At 36.1% G+C, this 21837-nt stretch overlaps 2 protein-coding genes across 3 annotated transcripts in view; one reads left to right on the forward strand and one right to left on the reverse strand.

Annotated features, from left to right (window-relative positions):
• LOC144971147 (uncharacterized) overlaps positions 1-16795 on the forward strand; it is a 26572-nt gene extending 9777 nt beyond the window's left edge. For both annotated transcript variants that reach the window (XM_078911605.1, XM_078911604.1), the window contains exon 2: positions 11996-16795. In XM_078911605.1, the coding sequence (XP_078767731.1) occupies positions 14266-16389 (2124 nt within the window). In that variant the 5' untranslated portion in view covers positions 11996-14265 and the 3' untranslated portion in view covers positions 16390-16795. The remainder of the gene's footprint in view (positions 1-11995) is intronic.
• LOC144971148 (arginine--tRNA ligase, cytoplasmic-like) overlaps positions 1-21837 on the reverse strand; it is a 147592-nt gene that overhangs the window by 66589 nt on the left and 59166 nt on the right. The gene's annotated exons all lie outside the window — the stretch shown is intronic.

The following is a 21837-nucleotide window of genomic DNA, read 5'->3' on the forward strand; positions in this document are numbered from 1 at the left end:
TCGAGAATCTCACAGATTGAGGGAGATCATTCCAAATCGTGGGTCCGAATTTCATAAGAGACCTATCACCAAAATACTTAAGTTTAGTTTTAGGAGATGATAACAATTTTGAATCGTGGGATCTAAGATTCCTCAGAGGTACGTGTGGTTGGAGTAAGTGTTGAATGTAAAGAGGGACAGAAGACTCAAATACACCAAAGCAGATGAGGGCTATTTTATATTCAATTCTAGCCCGGACTGGCAGCCAGTGGAGGATTCGAAGCATGTCCTGTGTATCATCGTAATGAGATTTTTCCCAGGACTAACCTAACCGCACAATTCTGTACTCTCTGGAGCTTGTTTATTTTGTTATTAGGGAGACCAGCGAGCAGTGAGTTGCAGTAGTCAAGACGTGACAAGACCAATGCAGAGACAATTATCTTCAAGGTGTTGAAAGGTAAAAACGACCTCATCTGTGATATTCTACGGAGCTCAAAGTACACAATTTTCACATTATTGTTTATATGCTGATCCATAGACAAAGAACTATCCAGAATGACACCTAAATTTTTATCCTTTTCAGAAATAGAAATATCAGAATCAGATATAGTTAGAGTAGGATTTGAAAATTGGAAAGACTTTAATTTTTGCTGAGTTCCTATCAAAACAACTTCAGTTTTGTCTTCATTCAACAATAGCTTATTTGCAAGCATCCAACTTTTGATGGAGTCACAACAATAGATAGATAGATAGATAGATAGATAGATAGATAGATAGATAGATAGATAGATAGATAGATAGATAGATAGATAGATATAGACACATATATCGCTTTGTGTGCATGAGTGTGTGTGCGCGCGCGCCGCGTGTGAGGGAGGCGGGGGGAAAGAAAAAAAAAAAAAGAGAGAGAGAGAGAGAGAGAGAGAGAGAGAGAGAGAGAGAGAGAGAGAGAGAGAGGGAGAGAGAGAGAGGCTGGAGTGAGAGTAGGAGGGGGGCAGGCAGAAATACCATCTGTTGTCCGCATACTATGAAAGTAACACGGTGAACTGTGATAGTAAGTGAGAATAACACATTTACAACGATGACAAATAGCCTGACATATCATTTCGATCGATTGTCATTCTATCTACTCTTTGACACATCGACCTGCATCAATCAATCATTCAATCCATCGAATATGAAGCAATCACTTATTCAATCAAATAATCTAGCTAGCAGCAAGTATATATTATGTGCCGATTCATTTAATATTATAATCATCCCTTTATCCTTCTACCCAACGATCCATGTTAAGATCACATACTATTTATTCATTCATCTATCCATCATACATCCATCCATCCATTCACCCATCCATCCATTCATCAATCCATCCATCTATCCACACTCCCAGCCATCCCTCCATCCACCCACCCAACCATCCATCCATCCATCCATGTATTTTGAAGTTCGGTAATTGCATAACATTCTCTGCATGATATATAAACATGCTTCAATTTTACACTTAAACAAAAATGACTTCATTTTAGGGTTTTATATTTACGAACCGTAAGGAAATGAGTTTGTAATAAAATGCAACGTAAAGTGAATTGCTATTCCAATTTATGTCAGCTTTTATTTATAAAGTCTAAATCGGTTTGTTTCTAACCGCAATATCATTATAAGCACATTACAACCTACTATATAGCAATCCGAATAGATTTGGTTATTTCTTGGCCTCCCTATATATATATATATATATATATATATATATTATATATATATATATATATATATATATATATATATATAATATATATATAGGGAGAGGAGAGGGGAGAGAGAGAGAGAGAGAGAGAGAGAGAGAGAGAGAGAGAGAGAGAGAGAGAGAGAAAGGTTGCTGGTTGGCAGCTTCCCAAAGATCTTCATTTCTTCATGACTTTATCCATTCGCCCGATGCCTAAAACCATATTTATACATTTGTTTATAAAACTCTGTCATTTGTTTGTGATGCCTTTTGTTGTCCTCCATGTTTCTGATCCATACAGTAATACAGACTTTACATTGGTAATAAAAATTCTTAGTTTTGTCGAGACCCCGATGTCTTTTGATTTACACATATTCTTCAAGACTATAAATTGAAAAACTGTACGGGCCTTGCCAAACTTGATGCGAAACCCTTATCTGTGCCTCCATTTGTGTCTACTACACTGCCCAGATGAGATAAAGTCTTTACCTCGACTAGAGTTTCATTTGAAATCTTTATTGGATTTTTGTTGGTCTAGTTCCTATTCTATTATAGAGTCTTCAGTCCCCTACTTCCTCTTCCTCCTCCTCCTTCTTTTTCTTCTTCTTCTTCTTCTCCTCTTCCTCCTCCTCCTCTTTCTTCTTCTTCTTCTTCTTCTGCTTACGTTGTGATGGGCGGTGAAGGGGGTGTACATGTTATGTTATAGTTATAGGTATGAGTGTTTGTTTCTTTTGGTTTTTTTTTAGGTTTTCTTTTAGTCTTTGCTTTGTTGTTTTTGGTTCATTCCATCTTTTGCAAGTTCTCATAACAAATAATTCCTTACCCCGACCCCTCATACACACACATACAAAGACAGACCCCCCCCCCCCCCCCTCATATATATATATATATATATATATATATATATATATATATATATATATAAACACACACAGGAACACATTCACACACAGGCACACACACACACACACATACACATACACACACGTTTCTATACGAGAAAATCCAAGTCGATTCTTTTTTTTTTTAATTCAAGAGCTAAATTAATAAGTAAGATATTCATAATTTATTTTCTGCCTCCGGATTAGCATACCCTTGTAATAGTTTTAATTCGGCATTAAAAGAGATTTGGGGAATTGGGTGTATGGGAGGTTTTTCTTTTGCTTTGTTTTCCTTTTCCCCCAAAATGGTACATTTTCCCCATTAATAGCCATTCTTAACAACTGAAATTTCACCCACAAAACATTATCCAACGACGTCTTCGATATGTGCAAAATGTAATCTAAGAGTGGGAATGGCTTAACATTGAGAAATTGAAGCTTCAATTTCGATTTCCATAAACTGTTTTGCAAAGCATTTAAAACATAAGCTGTTATCCGTTTGAGAAAGAGAAAAGAAAAAGAAAAAAAAAAAAGAAATAAATTCTGCAAATCAATGTTAATGTTTACTTTGCCGATGAGATCCAAGCAAATATTCATGAATCATCGATAGACAGGATGGTGACATTCACCAATATGCTAAACACTTACAGCAATCTGTTGCCTGGTGGCTAATAATAAATCACCACTCACTGTCAAAGATTGTTTTAAAAGCACTCTATCTATCTGTCTATCTATGTATCTATATATCTATGTATCTATTTATCTATCTATCTATCTATCTATCTCTTTTTATATATCTTCCCACCCATCTATCTATCTATCTATCTATCTATCTATCTATCTATCTATCTATCTATCTATCATCTATCTATCTATCTATCTATCTACTATCTCTATCTATCTCTTTTTATATATCTTCCCACCCATCTATCTATCTATCTATCTATCTATCTATCTATCTATCTATCTATCTATCTATCTATCTACTATCAATCTATCTATCTATATCTACCTATCTGTCTATCTCTCAAATTGTAATCACCAGCAAAACAAATATTATCATTACTGTCGCCATCACCGTCGTCACCATCATCATCAGTATCATCTCCATCAACAACAACATCGATATCAATAATAACGAAAACAAAAACAACAGCGCCATCACGTCGTCTTCGTCATCATCATCCTCATCATCATCATCAACTACAACGACAAAAATAACAAACTAAATAATATCGTCAACAACAACATTATACTTGTAAAGAAATCCAATTACCCTAATAATTGTAAAAACCGTTTACAATTTAATTCTTATCCCCAAATCACCACCTGTCACTGCTAATGACAAATCAAACGTGACAGGCTTTATGCGAGTAACTTGGGGGCATGGTTCTTGTGCATGAAAATTGAAATAATATATTTGCATATTTCCATTCGCACATAGAGGGAACAAATCATCCATCTTATACAGTGGACTATGATCAGTATGCCTCCTTGCACTCGCTCTCTTACACCAATATCCTGTAACCAGGTATTGATTACTTTACACTTTGGTTGTGTTCAATCGTGTTATAACAACGTAAAAGCTCATGCACTGCTCAAGGGCTGGCAGTGTATCTATTTAGTGTTCTACTATTTCTTTAGGTAAAATTAGATTTATCCACCAGTTCGTCTGAAGTTCAGATCGCAACATTTTTTTCGTTTAGAAATTCGTCCAACTCTGTGCTACTAAAAGAAGCGGTTTGCTTAACGCTCTTTGTCCACTGTCACCAAAAGTAGTTTTATCCGAAACTGGCCTCTATAATATGCTTAGAGTAAAATGCTTACTAGTAATTCCCGAAAAAACAAAAGTAACCAAAACACAGAGCAATGAGTAACCCGAGATATGAGAGAGAATTTAGTGAGAACTAATTACCTGTCTGACTGTCTAAACAACCAATAGCTGAGTGACGTCAACCTATTCTAGAGATTATTACCATGAAACTGAACAGAGTCCAGCTCCATGAACATTACGGTTTCGAGTTGCTTTGAAAAAAAAGCAGTAATAAGGATACGACTCAAGCTTTCGTGAAGCTCTAATGGCGTCGGCATTTGGGTTCGTCTTGTGAAAATGACTCGATTTGTAGTTGTAGCCAAATAAATTCAGAGAAATAATTATGACTTGAAAGGAATTCAGTCTGTCGGATTAAGGTTCAACTAACCATTAAACCAGCGTAGAAACTGTGTCCAACATCGTGAGGTAAATATCAAAATGGAATGTGACAGGTCAGTGCCCAGAGTGGTGGATGGAGTTAATAAGTGCTATATTATATTGTGGCGTGTGTATGGAATAGAGTCTGTGTGATTTTGTGTAGGGTGAGAGGTCGGAGAAATGGAGGGAGGGCGAAAGAAAAAGGATAGAGTGAAATGAAGGCTAATGATAGAAGGAGAGTGAGAAGAGGGGACAGCAAAAAGAGGGCATGATGAGACGAAGTGAGGATACAAGTGTGAGGGGCGAACATGAACATAAGATGGGAGGGAGGGAGGTAGGGAGGGAGAGAGAGAGAGAGAGAGAGAGAGAGAGAGAGAGAGAGAGAGAGAGAGAGAGAGAGCATTGGAAGTGATGGGGTGGGGAGATTGTGAGGAGCACTGAAAAGGTGTGTGTGTGTGTGTGTGTGTGTGTGTGTGTGTGTGTGTATGAGATAGTTGGCGGGGGCGGGGGGATTTAGCGAATAGGACCGAAAGGGCGGGGGGGGGGGGGAGAGAGAGAGAGAGAGAGAGAGAGAGAGAGAGAGAGAGAGAGAGAGAGAGAGAGAGAGAACAAGAGACAAGAACGCAATGATTATCTAAAAAGACAGGTCTTGATGATAGGAGTGATGCGGTTATCAGCCGTCCAAAGACGCAGAGACGTATCTACACTTTTATGAAACTAAACACAAAACAAAGTCGACATCTCGTAAAAAAAACCACACAATTTTTGCTGCATATATGAAGCCCTATCTTTGACACGTGATCGATGTGGGTGGAAATTGTGTATCTAAAACACAACTTTGAAAATTAGGGTTCCGTCAAATCCGCCGCTCTGGCTTGGGGCGGCAGACAAGATCGTAGCGTGAGTTTGAATTCCGTTAGACGATTAGGTTTAGTTGAAGTGAATCTTTGGTGATTGAGGGGTCCAAGATTCTATGTTCTTCTTTTCCTTTCTTTTTACGTTATTGGTGATTCACCACCACAGTCAGTCTTTATGTTGGGGACAGGAGCAGATGCCGAAAAGTTAATAAAATCACTAAACTAAAAAGAAGAGGAAGAGTTAAGCAGAAAGAAAGAAAGATAAAGGAGGGGAGGCTTGAAAACAAACAATCCAGAGCAAAACTAAAATGTCGTGTTTCTGACCATCTTAACTGTATATGCCAACTTTAAAAGAAAATTTGCACGATTTTGCTGTTGTTGTTGTTTTGTTTTGTTGAAATCGCAGCAAATTGAAGTTAACACATAATTCTAATAGCTGATTTTTTTAGTAGCTGGTTTGTCCCGACATAGAACAAATCTGTAAAGGCAATAAGTCACTTTAAAAAAAAATTAAACCCAAAACAAAAAACAAAAAACACAAAAAACAAAAAACAACTAACCAGCACAAATCTTAAGATGACATATCATTAACCCTTAACCGTCACTAGGGTGGCAAATACAGCATCGACAATGTCAAACCAATAGGATTGACAATGATATAAATAACCCATTAAAATGACGACGAGTCGGCAAATATATGGTCTTTTTATATCAGGATCATTTTGGGCAGCGTGGCTCAGCGGAACGGTCTTTACTTCGTACCCGAAAGGTATTAGATCACCCGTTGCTACGCTGTGTGGCCTTGAGCAAGTCACCTCGCCCTAGCTCAATTTGCGGGGCTGAACTGTGGCTGACGCCTGGGTTGTTCCAGTCTTCCCTTGGAATCGACCCTAGAGACAAATTTCCCTTACGGGATGAATAAAATGAATTTTAATTTTATTTATTTAATATTTTAATTAATTATATACCAAAAGAAAAAAAAAAGAAAAAAAAACTACAACAACAACAATAAAAACTCACCAATTTACAAATCTAATATTTAAAAGCTAAACATACCCATTTACAATATCTAAAATCTCAAAAATAAAAACACCACTTTGTGGAGATTCAATCTGGTATAGATACTTAATTTCATTTCTGGTACAAATAAAAATTCTATTGATCTTCCGCTACACAGGCAAGACTTCTTCGACCCACTTTTTAAAAAAAATTTGTACTGCATTCTGGTTCAAGTAATTCTTCAGTCACGAAGTTGTTTCAATTTTAAAACTACACAAAAATACATTTATACAGAACTAATATTTGTGGCTTTGTGGCCTAATGGTATACCAAACTCGGTGGGTCTTGATTTTAAGTTCCACTATGCGAGGTGAGTCATTGAAGAAGCATCTTTACTCATAGGAAGATATTCTGACAATAACATCTACAGCAAAATACCGAGAACTGTGGAACGAATTGGTCCAGGCGAGGCGTCCCGATTGGATGTCTAGGAAACGAAATGTCTTAAGCCAAATAAGTCAATGCCTCCTACTATTTGGAACACCAAATCTCATAGGATGTATTAAAGGGTGGATCAACCTCCTAATGATACGGCTTGCTATATAAGCGACTTATTAATGATAACATGATTACCAAAAAAACTACGATAAAGGAGACGTAGACACTGATCAAGGAAACGGTACACAATCGTCACCGGCATTTAGAATCACAACTTAAAAAATAAAAATAAAAATAAGAGGATGCATCGAATAAACGAATAGACTGGGAAACAAAAACAAAAGGAACGCAATCTCGCAAGTTAAATCGATGCAATATTCATGACCGACATCATAAAAAAATGCCTTGATGCAAGAGCAATGTGAAATATAAAGGCGTAACAACTATCTACGTCTCTCCAGCAAAGTAATGTTGTAACATAAAATGTGCTGCAAACCCTATATTTGATACTTGATAACGACATCTATAAAGTATTGGAAATGAACTTCAGATTACATCATAGTATTACGTGACTTGTAGTCGCTATAGGATTCATTACGCAATTCATGATCGATGTTTGGCCCGGAAGAGGAAAAAAAATATTGGCATCGTGGCATCCAACGAGAAATGGTGGAAAAGCGAAATTCTATGTGCAGCATCAATTTTACTTTAAACTGAACTCAGTGCGATTACTCGAACGCTAAATCAAAACAAATTTAACCGAATAATCATAATTCCTAAATATTGAACGGTATAAACTGCTTCCCAAATCATTTTTAAATACCTCTTGTCAATTTACGGTAGCATTGGTTGGATTTCTTTTCATTCATAGGATCAGGACAACGTGAAAAAAAAAACAAAAAAATTAAAATCCTTTATTTGGTGAGAGAGAAAAATGAAGATGGGCCGTTTTGAATGTGAAACTCTTCAAAATCAAGATTTATGGGCTCGCCATTCAACCCCTACTCTGTTTTCTAACACGGTCCCTATGGAATTCCCTCACATGCAATTTCTCATTTCCGATTCTTCTCGATGTGAAAATAAAGAGGGGGGCTGATGGGAAACAATGGAAGGCAGCTGCAGAGACGGAGAAATAAAGTATCGAAACCGTTGTATTACCATAACATAGGCTGATGGCAAGTAAAAATGGTTTAGAACAAAGAGAGCATTATCTTGACATGAAAATAAACATGGCATATCGCTTTTCATGCGCCAACAGAGGGCAAAGTACGCTGGACAAAAATGAAAATAATATTTACACTTCATAAGCATCTACAAAAACGCAACTGCCTCACAATATAATTTAGTCCCATTCATTTCAGTTCGGTGACTTATTACAAATGGAATATTTCTTTAATTACCCATGCACGCGACATTGACATTGCGATTTGTGGCACCATTAAGGATATAAATAACCATGTCGAATAAAAAATAAATAATCAAGTCACCGCGGCCACATTTATTAACCCAAATTCAACACAAATTTATTGTCAGAACAAAATCCCCAATCTTATAATATCCAGCGCTAAATAATACCCATGACTCATTCAACGTCAAGTGCAAAATAAAATCCGAGACATGTGAATAATAAAATCAGTCAAACAGCACCAACACCACCCCATATAAATACACACAAAAGATAAGGCAATTACATCATTTTTTCACTCAATTCATGCGATGTATAGAAGAGGACACTACTGTTCAACACTAAAGATTTAAGGACTATGCACTGTTGTAAGATTAATAATCCGACTATTCGTATACGTTTCAAGTGCCAAGCAAAGCAGAGTTTTTATTTTTAATTTGCCTGGCTCTATATCATACACAGTGTCTCAGATCTTTATCCGAGTTAGCACTTTGTGATTGATGAATGACCTATAGAGAAATCCAAACCCGTTGTATTAGAATGAGTTTTCTTTCAATCTTTCCGGCAGACAGTCTCTGCTTGATCTGACAATGATCCGGGTACAATTTCCGGTCAGTCTGCTCCAACCATCCAGTGATTTCCTCCTCCAATCCCAGACAGGGAGAGGATAAGAGAGGGATATAATTTGACACTTTCCAGACCAGGAACCTTACACAAATAAACAAACCAACCATCTTCCTAATTAAATAGCTGCTTAATTCTCCACTCATCAAACTTACCAAGGGGCTCAATAGCAGCTTCAATATAAAAACGATTTTAATAAATTGAAGAATACTGCATAAACCAAACCAAAACAAAACAAACAAATAAACAAAAAACAAACAAACAAAAATCGTGAAAAATAAGAATGAATACATACGACAGCCGTCAATGCAATCTGACAGCTGTCCTGCCAGTGTGTGACAGGATACCAGTACCAGATCTATAGGAAATGCCGGTGATGGGAACCTTGGTGGAATTATTTTCACAAAACGCGCGCTGACATATAGCGCAATAGCCGCTTAACGTACTCAAAGCGCTTTACAAGAGGTCGGAACCAACAGAAATGCAACGCTTAGAATGGCATTGGTCAGGGGTCATCAATATTGTTTCCAACAAAAAAAACATACGGCTGCAATTAACCCATGTGACACGTGATTACAAAATCATCATTTCAAAAGCCGGTATTGGAGGAAAAAAAATCAACTGTTTGGTTGTTGGTTTATTGTCGGGGTTTCTTTAAATGCATTATGTTTATTTTGGTTCTCTATTTTTTAAAAACATGTCTCTCTACTTTAAAATATATATATATATTATTTTGTTTTCATTTTATATTCAACATTGTCCAATATGGACGGTTAAATCAACTGATCGCTAGCTGAGGCGTCTTTAAAACGGTTGCGATAAAACTCACGACTCCAGTTTCCATTCTGAAGCATTGACAGTTACAAAAGACAAATAGAAATAGTGTATGTGCCTGCTGCCATATTGAATTTTCGTAGATTTATTATAATAAGGCCTGCGCTACAAATAGCTGAACTCTGTTTGAGACAAGTCTGTCTCTCTCTCTCTCTCTCTCTCTCTCTCTCTCTCTCTCTCTCTCTCTTTACTCTCCCTCTCTCTCCTCTCTCTCTCTCTCTCTCTCTCTCTCACACACACACACACACACACACCGATTCCCCCGCAATCTGCCTTATATCGATCATTTCCTAAATTGCCTTTCCCATCTAATAAACGGCAATCTCCAAACACGTAATAAGCATGAACAACAGTTTTCTAGAAAGGTCGTGATGATTTTGTTGATTGCAATTTCAAAATTCTCCAAATTAGTCAATATGACCTATGAAATCGTTTCATACAAAACAACATTACAATGATAAATAAGGGTTAGGGAGGACGATAATAATAGTTGGGGTCATAACGCTACTTCCTTCAGCTGTTGTTCTTGATGATGATGATGATGATGATGATGATGATGATGATGATGATGATGATGATGATGATGGTGATGGTGATGATGAAGAAGATGGTGGTGGTGGCGACGGCTGTGCTCAATAATAACAAAAACCAATGAATGTTGATTTGAATGAGCGCGCGCACGCACACACACACACACACACACAAGCAAATACATAACTCTCTCACACACACACACACACACACAAGATAGTGATGTCATATTAACTCATTTTGGCTGCAAAGTCAGTTTTTAACATATGATACAAGAGAGACAAGGGGCTAGCAGGACGTGTTATGTGCCATAGGATACACGAGTATTGGTTTCAGGGTACGGGCTTCTTGTTGATGTTTAGTTTGTAAAACAAAATTTTAAAATTCAATAAAAAGAATAATGGAGAAATTTCACCTCAAAAAATTGTTCTGGGAGACGTCTATTCTAAACGAAGTATTTTTCTCTGTTCTTGTTTTCCCTTTCTTGAACTGCGGCCACCCCTAGAAACACACTTTTTTGTCAAATTCAGTTTTATATTTAAAAGTTTTAACGTACAGCCAACTAAAATTTGAAATCTAATCAAAATTACATGTCAAGTAAGGAAAAATCATAAGACTTAAATTTTTAATAGACTTTATTGTTTGTGTATTACTGGGACATGTTTGGCACCTAAAATATTTCCTCTTTGTCCAAGCTATATAGCATTGATTTGACGTTTCTAAGCTTAAATCAGACTAATATAATGATTTTACCTTTATCCCTTTCCGCCACAACAGATTCATGTCGTATAAATTATATGTTTACCCTTAGGAGAGACAGAATCGGTAAGGATTTTGTCCTTTTGCCTGTCACACCAAATCACGCGGTTGGAAGAGCGTCTTTCCCAACATAAAAGATGGAGAGTGCGTCTTTCAAAATTGTGTTTCTTGACTATAGCAACTGCTTTGGATGCGAGATCAAAGGGGACCTTTCTTTCAGTGTAAAAAAAAATCAATAAGAAATCTTAAGCAAACATTAGTCCAACTTAATGCTGATGTGGCCGACGGCGCATACATTGATCTCAAATAAATATAGTTTCTTCTAGATTGTGTTTCTATAAGACCACATTATTTCTATATGTATTGATCAATAAGAAACATTTTTCCAGTTACACTTTTATTTACCAGAGTGGTATTTTTGTTCTCAGTTTTTGTCAGTTTCAATTTCCAAGTGAAGGTTGGGCATTCATGTGGTCTAAAAATAGAATTTCAAGTGGAAAGAATATTTAAAAAAATAAATCATGTTACCGCCATTTGAATTTCAAGCCCCCGAGGAAAGTGTCACTTGGTTTGATTCTCTGTAGACGTACTTAAATGCAGTCCAGTCAATGCTCACTATTACCGCTAAGCATATCTTAAGCAGACAGACTTAAAGAAGACGAATGCTATTATTTTATTTGTCAACGTTTACAAAATGTTTTAACTGAAAATTTGTAAGATGGATTTGCTTTATTGTAGATTTTAACGTTTATTCTTTTTTTTCATCCCCAGAGAATTTCACATGGGAAGACATTCAATGGGACCGGTGTGAAGTCTGCCAAAGTCAACAATTGCTTCTTAAATCTAGTACCTACGGAAACTCGACTCCATCATAATCCTGTTACCCAGAATATAACAGCACAGTCAGAAAAGTGACAATCCGGAAGAGGCAGCTAAAACTCTAGTCACGTATCAACAACGGCACCTATTTTGTGAGTTTCACGGAAGATATTGACAAGCAAGGTCAATGTCCGCTTCATCTCCACTGACGTCCTACAAAATGGTTGTCAACTTGATATAACTTAGAAGTGCAAGAGTCCGTTCAACTATCTTGTACGACATAATATTTCAAAGTAAAAGTGAAAGCTTTCATTTGAGTAACCTACCTTGGTGCGACCGCCACTGCATACATCGAAAGTCATTTTGAAGTCCTTTCAACTTTCAATCATTTTTACATACTTCAGACTACTTCACCTTCATCCTCACGAACAAGCAAACTTGGTGAGATCTTCAGATCACTTCAAATGAACTACAATGGTCGTATCATATAACGCAGTTTATTGATTTTGAAAGTCTGTGACAATCCCATTATCCTTGTGAAAGAATAACCTCAGGAAGAACTCAAAGGTCAACTTTTAAAGTACCTTCCACTCTTCGCACAACAGATCTAAATCATGACAATAAGAAGACAATATTACTTACTTCTACAGACAAACCGGGATAATAAAAAAATAACACCATCCCTCCTTGACTGCAAATTTATTCAAAAACTTGAATTTTAAGTGAAAATCTTTCAACCAGTCCCATGCTCTTAATTTAAGAATACAATCTCAAATGTAGGTAGTTGAGTTTGTCCATGAATAGTTTGGGGGTAAATAAAATACAAACAATTTAACTTCCGTCAACTTTTTGTTAAAAAAGTAAATATAAAAACACTTTAAAATATTAAATAATATAATACTATTATTTTTTGGGGGAAAATCCAAAACAACTAAAAATATAATTCTTGCAGCTTGTGAGAACCAACCCTTGACATAGAACTATTCATTATGGCTATGATTCCTGGTTGATATCTAGCTAATGCAATGTCAAGAAAACGATTCATTTGATTTATTATTAGAATATAGAAAGAGAGAGAGAGACATCGATTTTTACTATAATTCCACCCCCCGGAAATACATCATTTGGAAATCGATAACGCTATTTCTTCCTGGTTTTTGTTTTTTGTTGGATTTTTTTTTTTTTTGGTGTTTGTGTGTGCCTTAGGGTGAATGAAAGAGGTGACCGAAAATCTAAATAATAGCAATATCATCAACTGAAAAAGGGAATTATTATTTGCTGAGTGTCTCAAACACTATCCGAACGCCATAGCAAATCAATTGGACGTCTAAATAAAAAAAACTTGTGTCCGGGTTTGTAGACAGAGGTCGTCATCCACTGGCTCAAGGGTATACAGCCCTCGTTTGTGTGTTGTAAAGGATCCGATACAATATCAATATTGACATACCAAATGCCCGTGGTTGGTGATCTCAACTTTGCTTGAGTCGGTGAATTTTCCCTCTATAATTATCGTCTAGTCTCAAACATATCGCCGCACTAGCAAACATCTCGTAGAGAATATTACATCATAAAACGCACCAAGGAAGCTTAAGTTACAAATAATATATTTACATGGCTCGTGGAAAGATACTATTTCTAACTGTGATTGTCTTAAATGATTATCCCTCATATTCTCGGGATAGACGATTCTCCAAATAATTGGGTTTATGGATATCTTGAGAGTTCTTCAATACATCTGCAAATACTGGAGGATGTACCACAACTAAACAATTTTCCTGCAAAGTACATGGTCTAAAATTCAATAGAGAAGGGATGAATAAGACAATACGTTGAGCTAACAAGAGACAAAAGCAATTAAACTATAATTGGTTTGTCGTTTAAGTAAAGGAAATGCTAATTAGTTTTATGGCGAGTTGAGCGAGGCATCAATTACAGAGTATTAAATGTAAAATAAGAATTAGCCAGGATATTCAGAAATTCTTATGAAGTCATTGCTGCTGGTCATTGTAAAGAAATTATTGAAAGGAGCGGTGAATATTAAATTGATAATTCATTTGTGACAATTAAAAATGCTTAGCAGATAAAATATAAACAATACCAACACCAAAAGCATCTGCATAAAAATACCAAATTAAACAAATTGTGTACAACGACTAATCCAAAGGGGTATTGGTCAAATTGGGAAACTACAACAAAAAAGTAATATATATTAAAAAGTCAAAATGAACATGACAACGATATCTCATCACGTGGCCAACACGACGTCATCAACGTTGCAAATCGACGACCAATCGTCGGGTGGAGATGCTGACTCGGTCGGAGCGTACACCGCCGTGCTCGCCATCACGGCTCATATTGTAGCCATGCTTTTCGGTGGAGGAAAAAGTGTAGCTGTTGCCATTGCCATTCTCACCAGAGGAAACATAAAAAAATGCAGCTATCTTCTCGTCCTAACACTTCTCTTTGCTTGCTGTTGCATCAATTTCATCTACAGCCCTCTAGAAATTATTGACCTGCTTACCTATCACTACCACCATCGTCATCCAGGTAGCGGTTTTCTTGAAACCAAAACATCATTATACATCTTTCTCGTCGTTGCCACCAGCACTGTCGTTGTTCTTATCACATTCGAAGCAATATTTCGTCAAGGCAACTGTTTTGGGCACATCCTTAAGAAGATATGGCCGCTAACTACTTGTGTTTTTGCTTTAGTTTGGTCCGCTATTTTGACTGCTGTTTTAATTTCTAAATTAGCGCAATCATCTCAATCTCCATCATCACTATCATCATTATCGTCGTCGTCGTCGTCGTCGGAATCTATTACAAATAATATTCACTCTTCCTACGTCATTGTTGACGACCAATCACATGCGACGTTTCTCACTATAATTATCCTAATGATATCCATTGTTTTTCTGGTGCTCGTAGTTTTACTTATCCAATTCCTTCAGTCCTGTGTTTATTGGGAAGAAGGTTTTCCGCATTTCCACAAAAAGAAAACAAGTCTTGCAATGCCAGAGTTCCTCATAAGCCAATCTCAAAACGACTGCGAGGAAGAATACAAGGGTGGTTATGATAATGTAAATGAACCCAGCACAAGCAGATCACCTTCTCCTTCCACGCCGAAACTCCTTATGGTTTCCTCGCCGGATTCCGGGTCAATCAAAGGCGGTGAAGGGATGCCTCTTTCACAAAACACACCCAAATCAGGGAATAGGCTTGGAATAAACATGGCGCAGGTCTTGGGGCGTAGACGTCACACAATATGCCAGATAAGCGACTCAACGACAACCCCCGCCCCGCCTGATCCAATATCAAAAGCAAAACAATACAACTACGTTCGAAAGTTTTCCGTGGACATCTCAGCGCTTCAAGCTCAACTTCAAAATCCAAAGATCTTCAAAGAAGCTCCTTTTCAATCCGACATTGATCTGACCAAAAAAGGAGGAGAAGGTGATAAAAACAATCGAACTCAAAAACCACTCCAGCCGCTCCAACCTTTAAATCTAAAATTAGCTGAGAAAAAGTCTTTGCCGCCCAAAATGGAAACAACCACTCCAACACATGAAATGAAAGTGGAAACGCCTCAATCAGCTGGTCTTTCAATCCCACCTCCAGTCATTATGGTCAGTAACGATGACGCAATCCCGGAGAAAGAAGACAATGTAAAAAATGACGAAAAGGAAAGCGTCGACTTTGATAACATTAAAGAAAACATGGCTAGTGACAACCATAAAAATGAACACAACCAAGAAAACTTAAACACCAACAACATTAATACAACTAGTAGACCCGAGATACCGACATCTCTGTCACTCAAAAGTGATCACAATGCCCAAATAATGAAAAAGGACAATGTAAATAATGATGTCATCGTGACGTCGCCAACATTGGAGAGCAGTCCTGTGGCCACGAGTGGCAGCCCACATGACAATACAACAGATGGCCAACGGGAAAACAAAAACAAAAAGCTTGCCCGAATGTCTGCTATTATGTGCATCACTTTTCTAATCACTATGCTCCCAGTCATGATAGTTTTCGCAGCTCGTGATAGCATCAGTACAGCATTCGTAAGCATTTCAACATGTACGTTAGCAATTTCTACAGCTCTTCATACTGTCGCCTACCCACATCTCTTTGCCTGTTGTGATAGTGTCATACGTGGAGCTGTTCGAAGGATGAATAGAAGGGTAAAAAGAATATGCTTAGTCTATTTCTTCCATCGAGATGTTGATGATGATGATGACGACGATGATGATGATTATGATGTTGACAATGGTGGATATCCTTGTGGTCGCCGTCGTTCACACAACGTTGATGACACTTCCAGCACAAGCCATGTGTGATATCATTATTTAAAGTGACCATGTGCCGATTCCCACATTTTCTTATGCTGCAAGAAAACACAACATGAAGATTTAAATAGGCATTGATACCCACGCAATGATACACAATGAGACTACAGAGCAGTGCAGTACAATCAAGACGCAATGGCTTGAAACGGTGAAACAAAATTGTCGTTGTCTAAATCCGGATAGAGGAGATGACGTCAGTCTTCTTCCAAGTTCATGTGAATGACCACTTAAGATTCTAATTCCAAACTTATGTTAGTGTCGTGTCGACTTTCAAAATCGTCATCAATCTGTCCCTAACTTTCGTGATTTAACGGATTATTGCAATGCAAAATATAACGATTATCGTGACATAATCAAGCGTAGATGTGTGTGTGCGCGCAAGGCGGTGAGAACCAAATATATTAAATGGAAACTGCTCTCGACAAATATCGATGCCAATTCCTTCGTATTGCTGGAATAAAGGTACAAAGGATAACATCGCGAAGCCATTGATTACCATACCGAGGACATTTTATAAATGATTCCTTTAAAATATCTTTGGTGACAATGAATATGTCCTGTGCACTGTTACATGCAATATGATTTGTGTAATTGTGAAAACAAAAAACAGGCCTGTGGATTACTTTATAAACGTTTATAATCTATATTACCAGTTGACAAAAATGAAAACAGAAAGGAAAGGCCTTTTTAGGTTTTCATTTGTCCATTTTGTAACATAGTTTCATCATACTATTGGCTGTTTTCGGTTTACCTTGTTATTTTTAAACATTTTGAATCATATATTATGGTACTTTCAACATAACTAAGACCATTCCATAACTGGTGGAAGTTTAAAAAAGTTATATGTTACAATGACACACGTTCACTGACGTCAATTGTCTATTACGTACTTGAGTTAATTAAGTAGCTGTATTAACTTGTATGTTATTTGTTTTGTTTTGTCTTATTCTGTTTTGCACTTGATTTTGATTTTCTTTGGGGTTTTTTTGTTTTTGTTTTTAGGGTTGTTTTTGTGTTTTTAGGGGGGGGGGGCATTTTATTTTAGCTTTTTTTCTGTTTATTTCGAGTTTTTCATTGGTTTTATCCGTGTTTTTTTTTAACCAGACAAGATTTATTTTTTTAAACAACATGTGTGTGCCATTGACTCCAATATTCACTGAAAAAAATGTAAATAAATCAAAGTTTGATTTCGCTGAAGTGTATTATGGTTGATGACAAGAGGACAAATCATGACCACACACCAAAAGAAAAGAAGAAAAAAAATAAGATTAATCAAAAGCGAAACAAAATCCATCGCATCCTTTGATACTGAATTGTTGTGTCGGTCATATTATTGTTTTTTTTCCCCAACACTAAAAGTGTGGCATTTGATCTGGAAATAGATTACGTCTCATAAGAAACATACCTTACGTGTTTTCAAATCAATATTATGAACCTTACAGTTGATCTCATATGGAAAATAAAGGCAATGAATCGTCTGGTTTGGCATTCGTCAGATTAATTTTTTGAAATGGACTTGTTTCCCACAATTACTCTTCTATTATTTTTTTTTTTTTGGTTAGTTTCTTTTCCTTTCAATGAAATCAAATAAATTTATTTCGTGTTTATCAAAAACTTGCAGAGAGCACGCCTTAGGTAACAGTTACAGTTACGGTGTCAAGACATCAATCAGCAAAGTAAATTGACGCTCCAATTTTATTCTTATTGAAGTCATTTCCGCAAATTCTAATATTCAAATCAAATTTTTATTCATGAGATGGCCTGAAATACATCTCTAACCGAAAACGACCACACAAACAATCATTTGAAAATTGCAATCATTTATTTGGTTTCGGATGCTAAGACGATGCCAAATGTTTAAAAGATGACATAATTTAATTTGTAGACGCTCCTGAGTCGCAGAAATGTATACTTGTGGTATGAAAGTCATACTTGTGGTATGAAAGTCCAATGTTAATTAAGTTAAAAGTGGCGAATGCTGTTATTGATTACATTAAATTTCAAACTTTAAATATCTGTCGCTGGTCACCATCACCCCCCCCCCCCCCCCTTTTTTTTTTCCAGTCTATAGTCGCATTTTTCTATGAGGATTTCAAGTCTGAGTTGGGTTGAACTCGCAATTCCTTAACACTATTCGTAATATACATTTAAATATTTGAGATTGAAGAGATATTCATTTGGTGTAAAAGTTGGTATTGTTATACAACACAAGAAATATGTGATTATCAAAATCAGAAATCTGCTTGGCTAGGCGACATCGAAAGTGGGATAAAAGAACACGAGATCTCCTTCCATAAAACGTCTCCTGAGACAGTCTCTTTAGCCATGCTCTATTATTATTATTATTATTATTATTATTATTATTATTATTATTATTAGTAGTAGTAGTAGTAGTAGTAGTAGTAGTAGTAGTAGTAGTAGTAGTATAGTAGTATAGTAGTAGTAGTAGTAGTAGTAGTAGTGTAGTATAGTGTAGTAGTAGTAGTAGTAGTAGTAGTAGTAGTAGATAGTAGTAGTAGTAGTAGTGTAGTAGTAAGTAGTAGTAGTAGTAGTAGTAGTAAGTAGTAGTAGTAGTAGTAGTAGTAGTAGTAGTAGTAGTAGTAGTAGTAGTAGTAGTAGTAGTAGTAGTAGTAGTAGTAGAAGAAGTAGTAGTAGTAGTAGTAGTAATGGAGTAGTGTAGTAGTGGTGGTAGTAGAAGTACTTTACTATTACTACTAGAACTACTACTACTACTACTACTAGAACCAATACTACTACTACTACTACTACTACTACTACTACTACTACTACTACTACTACTACTACTACTACTACTGCTACCACTAGTTCTTGAACTCATGCTTTTGAAATTTCGGACTCCTTCCCAATGTGCCCACTACTACTATTACTACTACTACTACTACTACTACTACTACTACTACTACTACTACTACTACTACTACTACTACAACTACTACTACTACTACTTATGTGACCTATCGTGTCAATCAAGTATTATGTCGAGTTGTACAAAGTCACCAAAATTAACTTTTAAATTATCTTGTCAAATGGATCAGGACTAATCGATTACAGTTTTACAGAAAATATCAAATTAGGAAAATAAGGAGCTGCACAGGAGTAAGATAAAGAATTCAGTTCTTTATCTTATAGCTTTCCGCATACACACATACACAACATTACATTACATTACATTACATACCTACCTACCTACATGCATGCATGCATGCATACATACCTACATACATACATACATACATACATACATACATACATACATACATACATACATACATATATACATACATACATATATACATACATACATACATACATACATACATACATACATACATACATACATACATACATACATACATACATACATACATACATACATACATACATACATACATACATACATACATACATGCATACATACATACATATGATATTTTTATGATGTTATTATTACAGTCGTCGTCGTCGTCGTTATTATTATTATTATTATTATTATTATTATTATTATTATTATTATTATTATTATTATTTGATTTTGCTGGAATCCAATATGTATGGCTTTATAAAGACGGTGCGTTAAGCATCAGATACTGATTTTTTATTTACCATAACAGATGTGAATTGAGAAAGTATGGGGACAAACTGGAAAGGGCATTGATTCAATTTAATTCCAATTACTATTGATTTGGTCTCTACATTTGCATACCTGTTAATGAATATTCATGCTATACATTTCAATCGTTTCAAACGTGTCGCCCATTTACACACAACACATATATATATATATATATATATATATATATATAATATATATATATATATATATATATATATATATATATATATATATATATATAACTATTTGTATCAATATTTCCACAACAGCTTTGTAATATTCCATGCTATCACTTGCATACATACATTGACATTGTAGAGAAACAATGATTGGGCTAAATATATGAATAGTTAATTGAGTGAGTCAGTCAGTCGTCAGTTAGTAAACAAGGCAATATGGGGATGAATAATTAGGTAAGTAAGTGAGTGAGTGATTGAGTAAATTTAAAGAAGTGAGTGAATGAATGAGTGAGTGAGTGATAAATGAGTAAGTGAGGAGAGCGTGAGGAGTAAGAGGGTGTGAATGAGTGAAAGAGGTAAGTAAATGAGTGACTGAGAGAGAGAGAGATAGAGAGAGAGAGAGAGAGAGAGAGAGAGAGAGAGAGAGAGAGAGAGGGAGAGAGGAAGAGGGGGGGTGTGTTGTAACAACCTGGTAAATTAAGATATATGTATGTGTTGCTATTATAAGATGTAAAAATAATCACCGTATTTGCCCTGCATTGTGTTTTTGAGTGATTTTATCTTCTGAGACCCGAGATACAACATAATTATATATTAAAGACACAAGTGGCCGTTGCAAAATCGCTGAGTTGAAGAGTTGCTGAGCTGCTCATGACAGAACTTGATACATTCCAGAGCGCTTAAGTACAGCATGTTCATGTATGGTTTTTATAAATCAAAAGAGAATTATATGGTCTACTCCTGTTCTCCATTCTATCCAAGCCTATCGTCTTACTTCACCTGGCACTTAAATGACTCATGTGTTGCAGGTGTCGATAAATTTCTAAAAGCAAAACAATCTAAAACAGAGAATTGTGTAAGTCATTACAAGAAACATGAATAGAAAGACAAAGAAGTTTTGATTTTCTGAAAATGTGAAGTCAAATTTGTAAACAAAAAATGTGATGAGGAAAACATCGATTATGCTCGACATTGAAAACTATTGATCTTTTCCGATTTATATTAATTTTCTCCTCTCACGCCAGTAAGTCATCATATTCTGAAAAATTAAGATAAAATTAAATGCAGTTGCAAGACACGCAAGAGGTTTGTCTAGCTTCTCTTGATTTGTTTTGTTGTGTTTTAAAATTAATTTTATGGAATGGGGGGGGGGGGGGGTTGTTTTGTTTTTGTTGTTTTTGTTTTTTTTTTATAAAAAGAAGTTTAATAAACTTGCTGAAAATCTGGATATTTGAAACATTGACATATCATCTGTAAAAACATTACGGATCCGTCTGCGACAAAACTCTTGGACACAGGCTTTGGAGAGAAAAATTAAGGTTGTAAGTATAATCCCACTACCTTCACAGTGATCTTAACACTGGACGAGCTAAATATTCCTCTTATGAACCAAATAGTGATAATGCAATGCTTTAGACACCTTTAGGTCTTTTAGCATCTAAGACATGGATTACGGTGCATAACCGACAGAACAATAATATTTAGAGTAAACAGCTTGCAACACTCTAGGGTGAAAGGAGCCCTAAGAAAGGGATAGACAACAGAGAACTGTGGCTGTCAGTGGAAAAAACAATTAGATAAGTTAGTTTTCATTTTCATACGGTGCATAAAGCCGAAATGTTTATT

Source organism: Berghia stephanieae, chromosome 4 (genome assembly GCF_034508935.2).
Source record: "Berghia stephanieae isolate SIO BIC M18660-M18661 chromosome 4, UCSD_Bste_1.3, whole genome shotgun sequence".
Classification (NCBI taxonomy): domain Eukaryota; kingdom Metazoa; phylum Mollusca; class Gastropoda; order Nudibranchia; family Aeolidiidae; genus Berghia; species Berghia stephanieae.